This window comes from Gymnogyps californianus, chromosome 8 (assembly GCF_018139145.2).
Source record: "Gymnogyps californianus isolate 813 chromosome 8, ASM1813914v2, whole genome shotgun sequence".
NCBI classification, from domain to species: domain Eukaryota; kingdom Metazoa; phylum Chordata; class Aves; order Accipitriformes; family Cathartidae; genus Gymnogyps; species Gymnogyps californianus.
The window spans coordinates 35,695,424-35,713,560 of NC_059478.1; the positions used below are offsets into that span (position 1 = coordinate 35,695,424).

At 43.7% G+C, this 18,137-nt stretch overlaps 1 protein-coding gene across 1 annotated transcript in view; it reads right to left on the bottom strand.

Moving 5' to 3' along the window:
• Window positions 1-13,615, bottom strand: part of ANKRD13C (ankyrin repeat domain 13C) — a 28,640-nt gene extending 15,025 nt beyond the window's left edge. The window contains exons 1-4 of the mRNA XM_050900848.1: window positions 13,246-13,615; window positions 6,903-6,944; window positions 2,863-2,967; window positions 1,802-1,887 (exon numbers count right to left, since the gene is read on the bottom strand). Of these exons, the coding sequence (XP_050756805.1) occupies window positions 1,802-1,887; window positions 2,863-2,967; window positions 6,903-6,944; window positions 13,246-13,597 (585 nt within the window). The 5' untranslated portion in view covers window positions 13,598-13,615. The remainder of the gene's footprint in view (window positions 1-1,801; window positions 1,888-2,862; window positions 2,968-6,902; window positions 6,945-13,245) is intronic.
• Window positions 13,616-18,137: the final 4,522 nt, after the last annotated feature.

Genomic DNA, 18,137 nt, shown 5'->3' on the forward strand with positions numbered 1-18,137 from the left:
TTTGCTTGCTTTGATTGATCACATCCAACCCTATGGAATTATATGTTCTGGCTTAAATTAATGAGTCAAGTTTCAGCTAGGAGTATTCACATACACAAATTTCAATTTGCCTTCTGGAAATCTGCTTAAGTCATTATATAAAAATTCATCTACCTCCATAAACACATGCCAGCCAACTCATTTAAACTGTATGCAAAGCAAAAGCAAAGTAAGGGGTGACTCGATTAAAATTAGCAAATGTTGGCAATACACTGAGGTAGCCACATACTTCCACTCCACGCAAGAAGAAAAATACCCAACTCTAGGCCAGGTCTTGCACCAGCAGGAATAAGGAACAGCAGAGCTGTTTTAGTAAGGCTGCGTCTGCTTTCTGTTTGCTCTCACACAAAACCTGAAAGCTCTACACTTCTAGACAGACAGCAGGTTGGTTTTTTTTTCTCAGATCAATAAAAAACGTAGGAATATTGGTAGAGCGTATACATAGAGTGTATCACTGACGCAGTTTAGCTCAATTTTTCAGATATATGGTTTAATTAACTTAAGATAAATAGTTGGTTTTCTACAAACCCATTCATATTTTACCACTTGACTAGGCAGGAGAAGCTTACCCCACCTAAAGTGAAATAAACACCTGCATTTTATAACCACAGATTTAGCACACTAGCAGCAGTTTGAAACAGAGGAAACTGAGCTTTTCTTCTTGGTTTCCCTAAACTGAGGAATGTTTCACTGTGCTCAAGAACTGGCTGCTGCATGTAGATGGAGAATTAAACCAAAAGTCTCTTTCATTACTAAGCAAGACAAGAAAGTGTCATTCTTGACTGGTGACTAAACAAAACCAGTAAATTATTCACCAAAACAAAAGATTTAAGAAAGCCTTAAAAATCTAATGAAATAAATACAGATTAAAAATACAATCTTTAACTTTTAGATTGCAAAGAAGACTAGTAGGTCTGTGTCCTCGTTTCAGCTGGGATAGAGTTAATTTTCTTCTTAGTAGCTGGTACAGTGCTATGGTTTGGATTGAGTGTGAGAATACTGTTGATAACATGCTGATGTTTTAGTTGTTGCTAAGTAGCGCTTATCTTAAGGATTTTTCAGTTTCCCATGCTCTGCCAGCAAGCAGGGGTACAAGAAGCTGGGAGGGAGCACGGCCAGGACAGCTGACCCCAACTAGCCAAAGGGGTATTCCATACCATGGAACGTCATGCCCAGTATATAAACGGGGGGGAGTTGGCCGGGAGGGGCGGATCACTGCTGGGGCATCGGTCAGTGGGTGGTGAGCAACTGCATTGTGCATCACTTCTCTTTTCTTGGGTGCTACTTCTTTTTTTTTTTTTGTTATAGTCCTTTTCTTTACAATTATTATTATTATATTATTATTCTTAGTTAGTAGTGTATTTTATTTTACTTTAGTTATTAAACTGTTCTTATCTCAACCCACGAGTTTCACCTTTTTTTTCTCTCCTCCCCACCCCACTGGGAGGGGGGAGTGGGAAGTGGCTGCATGGTGCTGAGTTGCCGGCTGGGGTTAAACCACGACAGTCTGTCTTACATAAACCTTTCTATTTGAATTTCTAGAAGTTGAGAAGGAAGCATTATCTAAAAAATACACATAATTCTGTGACCCCTTAAAATGGACACTGTAAGCCAAGATTGCTATTAAGAGCAAGAGAGATTTGTAAAAGCAAGTAAAAAAAAAAAAACATTTTTACAGTTTGCCAGAGCATCCATACTAAGAACATAAACCACTGCTTCCCATCATGATCTGTTTTTGTCAACACAACTGCCTTGAACTTACCTCTTTCAGGGCTTTTAATAATCGAGGTCGCTTTTCTTCAACACTTTCCCTGGACTGCTGTTTAAGCTTCCTTAGGAGTGCTGTAACTAAACAGAAATTAACTATAAGGTAAATCCATTCTATTTTTTTGTTAATGACAGGTTAGTGTCATTATTTGACATCTTAAAAAAAAAGAAAAAACAATGTAAATGTAACATTTCATCAGACTTCAGAGAAATTCACTTCAAGTTATAGTAATTATACATAGCCTACTCTGATCACAACAGGAAGAAAAGCCTCAATAATTGTTTATAATATAAAGCATGCAATCATGTAAAGAGATATGCATATTACATGCATATTAGTAAACATGTGGGTACACGTGTATTATTGAACACAAGCCTATAGGTTGCATAACATTTACTCCCACTGAGAAAATTCTTTAGTAGTGAGGAGCTGACATGCAGAATGTCGTTAGTATATTACAAACTAGTGCACTGATATATTAATAATACATTAATATATATCTAATATATAGTGAGTTTCCTGCTATGGGACATGGTAATACCAAATACTATTAACAACCACTAGTGAGTAGCAGTAGAATAATTTTCCCTTTACTACTTCATACCTGAAGTGAATAAGTAATCACTGTATTTGCCTACTGGCCTGCTGAGACGCAACATAAAAGCAATATCCCATTGCCAATTGATACATCAACTATACATACGACCACATGGAGCAGTCCCAATTAGATGATCCCATACAACTAAAATCCATTCTGACCTTGTAACTCCAATTTTAAATACAGAATGCTAGTTTATAGCTTTTACAATTACTTTAAGCAAAATCTTAACTCTACTTAGCATTATGTATCCTAATGCAATTGCTTTCTTATCAAGGAAATGGACATGTGTAGAGCTGCTTGTATCATATTTAGATATAAAAAAGTTCAGCTGGTTAAGATAAACTCTTCAGAGAACTAAAATAGGAGTATTATAAAAAACCCTAGCTTGAAAACTTGTTTTCCTGTTCTGAATGAGGCCTCAATTTCTGATTAACTGGGAAGCTGAGGTTCTTACTCATTTGTCTGTCTCCATAGCTGATGGCTTCTGCAAGAGGGCTCCATCCCTGAGCATTTTTCACCTTTACTGGAGCATTATGGGCTAAAAGCAAGTGGGCACATTCTGTAATAAAAGAGTAATAATTATTTACAGTAAACATCAAGGATGTAGCAACATCATTCATAATAAAGGAAACAATAATAAAGCAAAAGTAGTAGATATTCAATATATTAAACAGTTTATCAAAACACATATCTGGATTCTGACTCAAACTTTAAACAAACAAAAAACATTTATGTAAGTACTTATAGCACTTCCCTGTTAAATATTAGGACTAAAAAACATAACTGATGATCAACCACCAAATACATAGCCACTGAAGAAATGTCCCTTCTGCTTCTTATATTTCACTTTTTATAAAGCTATATTTCTGTATGTGCGCATACACACACAACTATATAACAAATATTTTTAAAACATTACATCAACTCTCTGTACTTAATGCACAAAACCAGGTACCAAGACACACTTCATGGTCTTCCACACACGGAAGTCATGCACGGTCTTCCCCCTCTCTATCTCAACCCCCTTCGCCCAAAGGTCAATGGTGAACTGATTTGCTAGAAACGTGCATGGAGACATGGAGTTTAGGCAACCCTTGAGAACATCGCGTGTATGGGAGGCAGAGAGGAAGCTGTGGCACTAACACATCCCTACGTGCTGTAACATCTTGTGGTAACATGGCATCTAAAGCGGGCAAACGAGCTCGCTCTGACCTAGGAAAGCCTCAGAATATGTGCATAACCGGCTGTACAACAAGTAACAAACTAACAGCGTGGATATCTGGAGCACTGACAACGGAGCACAAAACCCATGGTCTGGTGCTCCATCAATAAGAGAGGTACACTTGCAATGCGCTACATTTTTCATCAACAGCATCAGTAACAGCGTGCATCAGTGCTATCCCTGACACTCAGCGTGCACACGCTGTGCCGATGAAGCAACATTAACATCTCATCAAAGCCACGCAAGTTCCTAGTGGAGCCACAGCTCAACTTGCATTCCCTTCTCTGTCTACGGGTAAAAGGTGATGGTGGAATGATGAACAGACCTTAAAATTAAGGAAAGAAGAAAGCTTTCAGTATTTCCATGTTTTGAATAAGCTGTCCTCATTTGAAACGGTTCTTCAGTTTCTAACTACAGAAAGTTTCCTCACCACATCTCATTAAAATCAACCTGACCCATCTGCAAATGACAGAGCAGTACCAAGCCAGAGCTGTAGGCTGAAGAAATGTCTCATTACGAATAGGATGGGCAGGCATGACGGATAGAGGAACTTCCTGGATTGTTCTCCTACTATAGGTGTTACAGGAAACCGTACTAGTCATTCCAGATGCAACAAACATGAGTCACTGGTAAGCACAGTGTTTGGAAAGGAAGAGATACTTCACTGGTGAATATACTATCTTTTGTGGTAAATAAACAAAAGCTCTGACTACTTTGCCAGCAAACACAGAGAGGGATTTTTACAGTTGCTTAAATACAGTGCCTAACACGATAACAACACTGTACAGTGAGCAGGCAAATAAGCTTGCATTTACCAGCCAGGTTACATTTTCAGTTAAACAAACAGGATGTCATCCTGCACTTCAGAGAAGACTGGTTATAATGCTGCTATATATAGCTGAACAGTATACAGGCATCACCCCAGAAAGGCAGAAAACTGACCTTCAATATCAATGAGACAGAATAACAAGGTAGGAAAGGACCTGGGGTTCTTGGTGGATCAACGACTACGCAGGATTCAAAGTCAAAACAGTAAAACCAGGCATTGTGCTGGACGTCATCCACAAACAGCCCTGCTCTAGGCAGGCTAGACAAAGGCTCACCACAACCATCCTAAAGGACTTACACACAGGATGACTGACTATACGGAAAGAAGCCAAGAGGTGAACCGCAAACTAAAATCTAAAACATGCAGCCAATGAGAAAAGGAGTAGAGGGAAGAAATGCCTCTCCTCGCCATACTGTACACCAGGATAACTCATATTCAAGGAATCTGTCAGCACTGAATAGATTCCTTTTTATCCTACAGCTGAAACATAAAATAACTAGCTTTTAAGAGAGACTTAGAATAAATATTCAACTGTACCGAATTAAAGTTGGTAAACTCTTTTCTATCAGTTTTATTAGAAGAAGCATCTTTGATCAAAATTGTTTGTATTTATTCATGTAGTATGATACTGTTGTAGCTATATGGAAAGTGTCCCTTCATGACAGCTAATCGCCTTTTAACCAAAAACACACAACCCCTTCTACACCCAACAGTGCAAAACTTGTAAATATTAACTGATGACCGTGACAAACTAAAGCTTGAAACAAACACTGCAATAAGGCATGACAGAAGTCATATATATAGCCGATCATCATTGATTGAAAACACAGAGGAAGTAGTTACAAAAGTAAAATCTATCTTACAAAGAAAAATGCCTTATTTAAGGCTGAGAAATTAAAGAAAGGCTTCTGCCTCTGTTTCATTCTGTTGTTCTAAGCCTCTAGTCCAGGACCCTCACTGGAAAACAGCAGTTCTGACAAAGCGCCATTTTTTGCAAGTTGAAAAAATCTCCTATCTCTGACTTCTAGCAGGCAGGCACTTGTAAAACATATTTGCCTCACTGCTGTCTCAAAAAGTTTTGGCATATCTTCTTTTTCTTTTCTTCCCCCCCTTTTTTTTTTATTTAAAAAGTATCACAGGCTAGACCAATATTGGCAGATTCCAGCAAGCTCTACTGCTTCTTCTTTTGCATAAGCCACCTCTCTCCCTTCTTCCTTCAAAACTACTTCCCGCTCTAACCCTCAATTATCTTCGATCACTTCATAGGTATTACCAAAATGTCCTAAGACAACTTATTGCATTTCCTGCTTTCCCCTCTCCAAATCTGCCAGGTGTTTCGGTTAACAACAGCTCTCTCATGGAGCATTACCACGTACCAGGCACAGGACTCGCACGGCTGAATGAAACCAAGCCATTCTTGTTTCAGTAGTGAAAAAGAATTTTACTGTCACAGAGACCGAACAATCACACTCCGGGTTTCTTCCCAGTCTTGAAACATGTCTACTTCTATACTTTCTATTTGAAGTAGAAATTTAAATCCTGTGCCTTGAAATTCGGCTGTAAAGAAATCCTCAAAGGGTATCTGGAAGGATGAGAGCCATCGTGAATCAACAGGCAGCACAGTCCGGCAGGCTGTCCTGTGCCTCGCATAGGGCAGTCCTGACACATGAAGAAACAGCTAGGCAGCGAGTCAGAAATTCAAATCGAGTGAGTGAAAGAGTATGCAAAAAGCAGGTGAGCGGTTACATTTCCACTCACAGAGTCATTTTATTCTAGAGGATGTTATTCTGATACACTTCACCGGGAAAAAGCTAAACGGGGTTGTTCAACACCTCTAGTGAGCAGATCAGCAACAAACACAGTGACACTAATAACCAGAAAAGTGCTGACAAAGAGAAAGGGTATCATAACACAAACAGAAATTAATAACCCTTCTGTACCATGAATTAATTGCACGTTAAAATAGAGATCTGCCTGGATCAAGTCCCCTGCCTACACATTCTCAGCATATCCCTCCGCTTCAGCTGCTTGGACGCCAAAGCAGAAGCAGGCATGCATATGCTTGCCTCCGCTGCTTAGAGTTGTTTCTCAATCTTCTATGATATTCCATATTTCCCAATTTCCTTCTAACTCTGCAAAAAGAGAGGAGCTGGGTCCACCCACTGTTCTTGTTCTAGGCTCATAAAGAGTCCAACTGCTGCAACTCCTTTCCACCCTACCCCATTCACTACCTAGCTCCCTGATTTTGGCCTAAACAGCAGCTCTGATTTCTCCTCCAAGTTTTCTCTTCTAAATCCACGTGGCGTCTTTTTTCAGAAAACCTCAACTTTGAACAGCTTGAAACACAAGATCGCGTTCAGGAAAATTGGAAGATCTTGTTTTCTTCTTGCCCCTAAGTCTTCAGGATAATTTAAGAGCTAACAAAATTGATGGTTTTACCTACCTTTATGTCCTAACATCACAGCAAGATGCAAAGGAGTGTTTCCTAAAATAAATAATAGAAATAAAAAGATGTTAGATTCAAGGTAACAGAATCCATTGCAATTAATTCCTTCAGGCATTTGCACATACAACTGAAACATTATGTGTTAAGAAACTTCAGTTACATGACCTAACCAAGGAACACGCTAAAATACACCAGAGCAGTTATGTTTTTCCAAGCAAACATTTGGATTATACTTGTTAAAATAAATACATCTGAAACACATTTCATGGGCCAAGAGAGCACATCTTGAAACTTACTCCAGCCAAAGAGGTCCAATTGTATCTTCAAGAAAGAGATAACCCAAACCTCTACGCTTATCATGGTCTGAAAAGTCTGATATTTTACAAAGAATGACATATCTAGGTTAAAAGCTACTCAAAGATATGATACGGATTAAAATTTTAAGAGTTTATTTTATTAATTTTTCAAAGATTTAGTACAAAATTTTTACTAATATAATATTGGACAGATTGCGAACTAACAGTAACTTCAGTACAAAAAAGCCTTTTGGTTATTTTAATGCCTTGTTTCCAAAGAAAGCTTCCGAGATTATTAGCAGATACTACAAACACGACCCTATTTTCCTGGCTATGCATATGACACATTTTGTACTTCTGTTCTTAAATATGCACTGTAAGGTACAGAGAGTTGTTTTTCTGGATTAATGCTGCTACCAGAATTCTGACGCATTTATTTATGTAGCTTAAGGACGCAAAATTCTTCCATTTAACTGTATTACTCTGTTCAGATGTTTAAACATTTTCTTAGTGGAGTTAACAGAAAAATTGCTGGAAAACAAATTTCTTTTGCAATTATAACAAATGCACTTGATTTTAGGGTTATTTTACAGTATCATATTAGCAATAAGTACTTGCTACTTGCAAAGGATGAGGTACTGTACATCTAAAAGATGCAATCCAAAACATTGAGAGGTTGCTATACAAAGTAATTGCCAGCACACTATAGTATCATGAAATCTCTGATCAAGATAGGCAAGCAGTCAAAGGCAGAGCTTCTAAGCGGTTTTGAATGAGCTATTCAACATGTAGTACAAATTATTCTTGTGGGTCACTAACAACATCACAGACAGCTACATCCTAGTTCATTATGCACACTCTAACTAAGCTAACCTCAAATTTTCTGTTAATAGATTTTGTAACATCTGTGAGCCAAAACATATTTTAGAATACTGGATGCAGCCGTTCTTTGTTAAGTGACTGAAATAACAACATTATTGAGGAACAAACTTGAGAATGAGCCAAACCATGTACTCAGAAAATTCAAATTATGCAAGCCAGGGGTAAACATTTTCCTCACCTTATCAAGCACTTCAACTGGCTATATATATAAAAACAGCTCTACGCTAAGTTTTCTCTTACATTAATAAACCTTAAAATTTAAAAAAACACCCCACCTTTCAAACAGTGAATAAAACAGAGCCAGACAGCTCCAGTATCTATGACAGCTTGGTATAATGGCAAGAAACAACAAAACGAAAGCTAACCAGGCCCCTGACAGCTTTCCTGAGAACTTTGTTGGATTTCATTTAGCCGATAAGCAGAAAGTGCAGTCGTGCGATAACACACACCATTTCAAAACTCCTCTGGACAAGGTTCTGAGCAACCTGATCTAACTCCAGTGTTAGCTCTGCTTTGAGCAGGAGGTTGGACTAGCTCACTTCCAGACAGCTCTTCCAGCATAGATTTTTCTTTGACTCAACGATCGTCTTCACACCAAAAAGTATGCAATTCAAAAATTAGATAGGAAACTTGGATACAGCAGACAAGGGGGAGAGGAAGAGGAGCATGTAGAAAAACAGACAATACAATAACCAATACAGCACAGAAACTAGAATCTGTCAATTCCAGAAGAAAAAAAATAAAAAGCTATTTATGAGGAAGCTGAAAAGAGGTAACATCCTGCTTGCTGGTCTTTAGCCTGTAAGTCCCTGGCAAGGAGGAGTCTAAGGTGTAACAAACATCGGCGAGATAAAATAAGAGGTTAGCTGCTGTACCAAAGGGAGAGGAGCCACACTAACAGGTAAGCCAGGGAAGGGGCTAAGAAGGAGAGGCAAGGCAAACACATAGAAAAGGGACATTATGAAACTTAGAAAGAAACACTGTAGTGCCTACTGTTCTGGACTACCTGGCCAGTCAGGCCTTTTTCTCACTGCCCATGATAAACTCCTCTCCAGACAACTCTTAACCCGGACCAGCCAAGCTCAGTGAGCATGGAGGCAACAGCGCGCAGCTACTCTGGAGAGCCAGCTGGAGCACGGTGGCAGGACTGCGGATGGAGCGGTCTAACAACGTGCACAGCATGCCAAACCCTGTAAGCACCACAATAATCTCACGTACGTTTTTATTCCATCAAAATTCCACTGCTACTTTACAAAAATACCTCCCTGACCTCCTCCCCAAGGGAAAAGAGTCTCAGCAAGAGCTGAGACACAACGCTAGCTTTGGCACATCCAAAAATCAAACCTGGAATGGCATTTTGCACAGTTCTATCACTAATCATCCGTCTTAAGATCTGATAAATCTGGGGAGGTCTTGATGCTCTTTGGGCCAAACAAAATGGGTTTTATCAATAGCAAATTTAACTCTGACTTAGCAAAATAAGCCATCCAAACTGTGTAAGGTTGTATGTCACAAAATGAAGAAATTATGGTGAGGAATCACTCAGCTCATAGAATGCCTCCATGCAATCTTCAGGTTCTTCCCCCCAGCAGGAGAAAGGGAAGAGCTGTTCAAGGAGAAAGACTCCTACTTTGTCTAATCATAGTCTTAAGCAGACGCAAGCTTTCGCTGTGCCCAGGAAAACTGAGGGAAGACAAATGCCGTGGAAAAGATGAGACCAGTGCTGCCACAGTCTCCCTTCTAGCATCAACTGCCAACCATCAATACTGAGTAGCAGCAGCACTACTTATCAGGGTCTGAAGTGGGCAGCAGCCAAAGACTTTCCATACGTTTCATCTCAGAAACCTGGCCGGCTGGCAGGCACAACAGGACAAGTTAACTTCTACTCCTTTGGCAGAGATGGGATCTGAAAATGTAAACCCAATCCCAGCAGCTGCTGAAACAGAGCCACACGATCGTGCTCTTGCTAGCATTTGGATGATAAAAGTCCCAGACTGACAAATTAATTAGTACCAGTATTTACAGGACTCAAAGGGAACCGCTCCACTGCAATTCTATCGCACTGCAACCTCAAGTTCCACCGATCCTAAAACACAAATCATGTTTAGTTGCTTCATCACAGCAAGAACAGCTGCGGCTCCTCTAGAATGTTTACTATCCAGAGCATACAGAATAATTCCAGGTAAAATTAGTCTGATGAAAAAAAACCAGCGAACTTTAATCAATTTTTCCTAGCCAGCGCACAGTGCAACTAAACATTTCTGCCAGGACAGGCAAGGGGGTGGGAGAGGGCAGTTTCACTTCTCTCAGTTGGACGGATGGTTTTAACAGCTTGAGGCTTTCAATGAACCGCAGCACAAGCCACAGCAGTGAGCGTTAGATTCCCTGAAAATGAGTAGCTTTACACGAGACAGCTGCTGGACAGAGAGAGAGAGAAGGGTGCAAATGTACAACTATGTCGTCTACCTATGTAAGAGAGCTGTAATAAAAAGGGCACTGTAAATAAGTGGCTGACGTCTAGTTTTGATGACTTCCATCCAATTTAATCATAATGATAACATGTTTGCTATGATCATTTCTAGACACTGACTAGAACATGAACAGGCACATACTTGAACAGTTGCAATCAAATTCATTCTCTTTTGGCAACAGCTTGATTCACCATATAAACAAATCTCATGTTTCCTTTTCATCTAAAGACAACTTCATCAATATCTGTAGCTTTGGGAAATGAGCATATATGCTTCCCTCCCCAAGTCATATAGCCTACAGGGCCTTATTCCAAGAAAACAGTGATACAACAGTGCCTGAAATCCTGCATGTGCACTTGCAGGGCATGCAAACAAAAACTGTTTGCACAAAAACGCACGCAAAATACAGTACTTGTCCCCATGCAGGTGCATGTGTAGCTTTTAATCTTCTGTTAGGCATCTGGCACACCTACAAGGAAGCTGAGTCTGTTTTCCAAGAGTAATTCAGCAAGATTTATGTATTCCAGAATATAACATATTTTTATTCCGAATATATGTTTAAGCTCTTAAATGCGTATTATAGTAAAAATAAAAGTAATCTAATAGGTCTACATACAAGCTTCTCCCAAGAAACCCATCGTTTTTGGAATAATGATACTGGCCTTCCGATGGGCAATGTTTTTTGAGGTTAATTTAGAGAGTGAGGCAGGCTGCACTCAATTTACAGACACAGCCAGCATTTGTTTTATCAGAACACCAAGGGTTTAACATTCTACAGGACTTGGCTTTTCTGCACTTAACCACGCACTAAAAATGGGACTGAATTATAAACAATAACTGTCACTAGAAGTTCTTTCTCCCCTCTATCACTTCCTTATCACGTACCAGGATTCCTCCGGCTTATTTCTAATTGTAAACTGAAGTTATCTACCCCCAATAACTCACAATTCAAATATGTAAACAAGTGACAGATGCATTCAGGCAGAAAGAAAACAATAACAAGGAAATATTAGTCAGGCCTTTGGTATGTCAAGACATCAAGGGTTTTGTTGTTGGGGTTTTTTTGAAAACTTAATAGCAAAGGAACACTTAAAGCAAAAACTTGGAGGAAGATAATGAGACAGAAATCCCCAAAGCGTTCCTGCTGTAAACAGCATTCAGAAAGCAGAAAGACGTTCATCTGAAATTTTTATATATATACATGTGCGCGTGCGTATATGTATGTTTTAAAAAAAAGGATGGTATCAATGTTTGTGATACACATTGAAGATGACAGTGCAGCAAAGATGGATTGGGAAGTGCCTTCAAAGTACAGATATTAAGGTTATGATGATGAGTTATTTGATGAGGAATCGGAGGAGGTGTAGGGCAGAAGTCAGAAGGAACACATCGAGTGAGAAAATTTCTTCCCGAGTCTGTTGCTTTCATTCTACCAGTATTTGCTGCAACGTTTGGAATGAAGAAGACAGGATAAATATATCTGTAGCTATATTTATAACAACGTACTTAGAAAAATATTATGACAGTTGTAAGAAATACTCCTCCCCGTCTTGATTGAGAAAACTGAGCTGTATATTACTCCGCATACATTAGCTGGTGTTTCAGAGTGCCTAATGTTATCATGGACATGGCTTTTAATTTCCAATTACATTATTCTTCCCATTGTACCAATCCCAAAGATTGCTCTACCTTAATGTTCCTTTTCATTTTACATAATGCAATTAAGTAAAACAAAGGGAACATTGATCTCTTAATCAGAAAAAGAACGTAACTACCCTTTAATCACAACTTCTCCAGATACCACATACGGTATAACTTAGCATTCTCCAGCAGAAACCTATCATGTTACTCTTGAAATAGGTAGGAAACATAGAGATGAAAACTAACCATGAAACTTAAGCTGACTTGACAGGCTGATTTATTTTTTTAACAATGTAAAATATTCCCCAAATTAAACATTTTAAAATGTCCTAGCAAGATTTTAAATATTTATGCATTACAGAGTAGCACAAGGATCATACTTCTGCCTCTGCTACTGCCACTTCTATGTCCAAAGTAAGCTTGCAGAGCAGCAGAGAACAAGATTTTGGCTCTTTCAAATACCAGAACTAAAGGATTTAAAAAAAAAAAAAAAAAGTTTTGTTTTGCTTTTTTAGCCTGAGGAAAAAAAATCAAAGATAGTTCCACCAACAGCCAAAAGAACCACTCCCGAGTGCGCTCATCATCTCCGAAAGCAAACAGGTGACAGTTCAGACACTTTTAAAAAAATGGTTGGTTTTTTTTTTTTTTTTTTTTAAATGAAGTAGGTTTTTGGACACGAAGCAACACCCGGTAAGAGGAAGCTCTCCCAGCACTACACTGTTACCACAGTCACTCACTCATATTACGAAAAGCCCAAGACTTTTCCCAGTGCGCGGCCGCAGACTCCGCCGCCACCGCCACCCCCGCCCGCTGCCCGAGCCCCAGGGGACAAACACCGGCGGCAATTCGGAACGCAGAGACGAGGTCTCACGCCGAGCAGGAGAGAGAGAAAGCGGCTGCGGGCTCCCGCGGAGCCCGAGGGAGCTCCCCACAGCGCGGCGGGCGAAGCGGCCGCCACCTCCCGTACGCCGGGCACCAGGCCCGCCCCGCGGGCAGCGCCGCTCCGCTCCCCCCCCCCCGCCCCGCCGCCCCGCCGCCCCGGCCGCTCACCGTGACTGTCCTTCTGGCCGATGCCTTGGGTGCGGATGAGGGCCGAGAGCCGCCTCACGTCCCCCTTGAAGACGCACTCGTGCACGGGGAAGTGCGCCGGGCACTTGTCGGGCTCGGCGGGCGGGCCCGTCCCGCCGGCCGCCGGCCCCCCCTTCAGCGGCAGCCGGTGGTGGTGGTTGCTGAAGATGCGGTGGCCCCCGGCCCGGCCGCCCTTGCCGCTGCTCCCGCGCCCCCCGGTGAAGATGCCTCCGGGCGCGGCGGCCGCCTCCTCCTCGCCGGGCGCCAGCAGGTCCCCGTCCTCCTTGCTGGGTTTGTGGTCCCTGCGCAGCGAGCGCAGCTTCTCTCCGGTCATCGCCAGCGGCGGCCCCGCGGGGCGGCGGGGCCCCGCCGGAAAGGCTCGCCGCAGCCGGAGGGTCGATGCGCTCAGAGCCGCGGCGGCGAGTCCCGTCCCGTCGGCATCCCCCGCCAGAAGCACCCGCAGCACCGCCGAGCAGCAGTCAGTCAGTCAGTCAGTCAGCTGCACGCCCGCCCGCCCGCGGGGGCCCGCTCAACGGCCCGGCGCCGCCGACATCTTGGCCGACTGCTCCCGCGAGAGGCGCGGCGCGGGGCGAGACTTCCCCCGGCACCGCGAGACTGCGCGGAAGGGCGGGAGGCGGCGGCGGCGGCGGGGCGAAGCGAGGCGGCGGCGCGAAGCGAGGCGGCGGGCTGCCCCGGGGGCTGAGGCGGCCTGGGCCGGTACCACCCCTCGCTCGGCTCGGCGGGCGCCGTGAGGGCCCGGCGCTGACACAAGCGGGCCCTCGGGCAGGGCGGGGAGCCCGCGGGCAGCCCCTGGCGGCCGCCGCTGAGGGGAAGGCCGAGCCAGCGCTCGGAGTACCGCGGGTCAGCCGCTGGCCGGACGGCTGCGCTGGTTCTTTCGGTTAGGGCTCGGGTGTATCCTTCGCAGGGGTTTAGGCACACGGTAATGTGTCTGCGCTAAGAATGCATCTGGCATTTCTAGGGAAAGAGCCGCTGCTTACACTGGCAGTAAGGGCCTGCCGTCGCCTCACGGGTACAGGGAGAGGGAATAGCGTGGGGGGCAGGCAGCTCGCCATTCTTCCCCTGAGGTGACTGCGTTTCACAGAGGGCTGTGCCTTCCGACAGACCTTCCATCCCAGATCTTTGGACCATTACTGCTGCTACGGCACAGGCTCTGGCTGTTGGGAAGTGCTCCTGGCTACCCAGGCTTATCTCAGCTTGCCGAGGGAGAGAAGCATCTCTGGTGCTGCATGTCATGAGGGGAGGGCCCAGATTCTCAGTCCGTTGCAAAAATCTGCTGTGGTGACTCCTACGGATTCCCCTTGGATTCGTTTGTAAAGTGGCAAGGTGGATCCAGGAGCGTCTTGGTTTGAGGTTTAGTTACGCAACTGTATAGATGACAGCGTATGTTCTGTACGTTGCTGCGTGCCAGAGGTGTAAACAAACCGCACAACAATGAAATAAATGAGGTGAGCCAATTCCCCTCGTTTGCTAAGAGAAGGGAAGCTCTGGGTTACTTCCCGGGTCACGAAAAGTCAAGGGATTTCTCAACGCAATCTCAAATCAGCACTTGTGCGTCTCCTCCGGCACTCCTGCGAATCCCCTTGTGAGCCAAGGAAAAGAAATAGGCTGCTAATGCTGTTCGGAACAAAACGTTGCCCAGTCCCTTCACTATTCATCCATTTCCCTCGTTTGTGTGGCTACTTTGTTCACCAAGGGAAAGGGAAATAGAAGGAAAAGACCCAGCGTGATACATGACTGTGAAACAAGAAGTTATCCGGAGCATGATGGGACCCGTACAAGTTGTCTTGCTCAAAAGCACATGCAGGAAAAGGGAAAGACGAGACCGTCGTCCTGTCCTACGTCAGTCCTTGTAAATGCATTGTCTCATAAAGTAACTGCGTTAGGTTCAGAGCTTCCAGATTTCCCTGCAGGAGCTCCTTCTTTAGCACTCGTTCTGCAAGTGTCTACTTACAATAGTGGAATGAATCATTTAAAAAATGATGATGTGTCAAATTCCAGGTAAACTGGATTTTTTACTAATGCTTCCAGGGAAAACAACCTACAAGTTGTCAGGAAGATTAGATCTGCTGTGATAAAAGAACTACCTTTCTGGGTGACCTCTTTCTTTACCCAGTTTGCATCATCTCCTCTCATACTTAGTGGCTAAGAAGAATTCTAGGCAGAGATGGGAACTATGAAATACAATTTCTGTGCCTGCGGTCTTTAGAGTGACAGCGCAGCTGCTTCCCGCACAGCTATTTACAATTCTAGTACGGAATTTTAAATAATTCGGGGAGGGGGGGCAGCAAAAGTCATCTTTGCTCTATACTCCATTGGTCTTTCCGACAAGATTTTTCTGGCTCGTTTTCAGAGAAAATTAAAACCCATTTACAAACAGAATGTGAGAGGTTGACACTGTTAGCAGTTCTGATGTCTGTTGTCCATTCTCCAGTGCTGCACAAGAGGCTGTTTGCCCCGGTGCCGTGCTGGAAACATGGGCGGTGCATAGCTAGTCTTGTGGAGGAGATGTACTAGCTCAGGTTTTAGCTGACGTTGGAAGCTTCACGTTGCATTTTTAATTACTGGAGGCCAGCTAAGAGGAGACAGAGGCATGAAGTCACTGTTTACCAGCTTATTATGGAGTCCCTTATTCAATCCAGAAATATAATGAATGCATTACTAATGGGAACTGCTCTGTGAAAAGTGGCGTTTGTAGTAAATCCAGATGTCCTCCCATGCTAGGACGGTACTGCGTAATAATTATACACCTACAAATTCTTGAGAATGTTTGGGGTTTTTTTTAACATCGAACAACAGAACTTTGTCTTGTTTATATTCTCCATCTTCTTAAATTACTTAAACTGCTCTCTTCCAAGCACTAGGCAATTCAGATAAAAGTAGCAGGATCAGATATTGTGGCAACGTGGAACTGCATTTTCTACAGTTTCTGGGCCGTGAGTCTATGGAAACTTCACTTACGGAATTCCTCAAGTAGGAAATAAATAATGGAGGAGTAATTTCTCATGGATGTCTTCCTCCAGGAACGATGCCGACTTTTTTAGTATATAAATGAACAGGTCAAAAAAGAGAGAGGAATAAAAGACTAAATTTGTACAAAACCCAAAGGTAGGCAGTAAATGAAAATGATATAATGTAAGTGTGCACCTGCATTTATTCTAGCTGTAAGTCTAACAGTAACATTTAAACTTAGGAAGAGTACCTAACAGAATATTGAAAGCACCCGAGTATAGAGAAATGCTCTCCGGTTGCCTTTTTCCTTACTTCCACAAGGCAAAACAAAATAAATGAGGTCCTGGAGGACAGTGAATGGAATTTGCCAGCTCTGGAGAAATTAACTTCTGCTTCTCCCGGGCATTCAGAATGACTGGCTTGAGAGATGCTAGAGAGCAATACATTTTTCAAAGTGACAAAAAACATTTAAGGACATAAACTTAACAGAAAAAAAGCAGGTGAGAAATTTTAAGACATCGTAGCCTCAATGGCTTCCGTTCAAGTGGAAGTATTAATTCTCTTTTCAGCTGGTGCTGTCCGAAAGCACTTCAGAAATTTTTGTATCTCCTTATTAAACAGAAAAAAACCACAAGCTCTTTACTCGGGTTGCTCAGACTAATCCATGGGACTAGCACCTGCAGAGTTCCTTTTTGTACTTACTCAGTGAAGTGCTTCAGCGGCCAGTTGTGGGGATATTAGGGTGAGGATCTGTGTCCGTGAAAGGAGCAATGGCACCAAAGATCTGTATACTTACGGACAGGACAACCTCCTCCAGAAACAGCCACGAAAGACTATTGTGGGCTACACAGATAACTGTAATGTGAAACTGGAGGCAGAGGAAGAAATTTTGTATGACAAGGAAATAATTCCATTTTCCCCTCTGTCTCAGCTTGACTATCCTGAATTTCATAATTCAAATTATTATAAAATGGACCCTTTATGATACGGCCTGAGATTCGCTGGCCACCTGAGACTTTGTGACTTGGTGTCCCTGCAGTATGGTGGGTTCAAAGCAAAGCTCTGCCCATGGGATTTATGTACACATTTTCCACCGGCCTACAGCAAGCAGATTTGTCACCACAGGATGAAATTCCTCCATCCTAAATTTCAGGTTTCCACTACGTGCTGAGGCTGAAAAACGGACTTGAGAATAATCAAGTGCATTTCTTCCAGTTTTGCTCTAAATTTACCTGCAAATGGTACAAAAATTATTTCAAATTCAGCCTGAAATGCAAGAGAAGGCGGTGTAAGCATTAGGGAAAGTTCTCCAGCTGTACAGATCTCCGTGTAGGTTGTGTGACCTCGCTGTGCCCACGAGCCTACGTCAGGCTGACGGCCTCAGGCGCCGAGACAGGAGCAAGCCGTTCCCTGGGGATCGCTCGGTGGGGTCACCGGACCCTCTGTCACCTCCCGCCCGGTACGGCGCCCGCCCCTTGCCGGCTGCCCTACGGGGCGAACGGCTTCCCGCCGTTTCGCGTTTCTCCTGCAGCCAAGGCCACGGATTACCGGGCTGCCAAGCAGCCGCTTCTTTTCTGGCAGGAACGGCTGCTCTCAGGGCCCGAACCACGCTGACTCACTGCCTGGCCTGCCCGCCGGCCGTTCCGCCGGTCCGTGGGCTGGGACAGCGCTGCCGTTACCGCTGCAGGCAGCGGGGCGGAGGAGAGGCCCCAGCCCGCCCGCCCGCCTGCAGCCGCCGCCGCCGCCGCGCGGTGCTGAAGTCCGGCGGCGCCCCCCAGCGGACGGGCGCTGCCGCAGCGGGACGCCGCTCCCCGCCCTGCGGCGCGGGCGCTGCCCGACCCCGCCCCGCCCCGCCCCGCTCCAACCAATGGAGGGGCTGCGGCGAAGCCCCGCCCTCGCCGGGC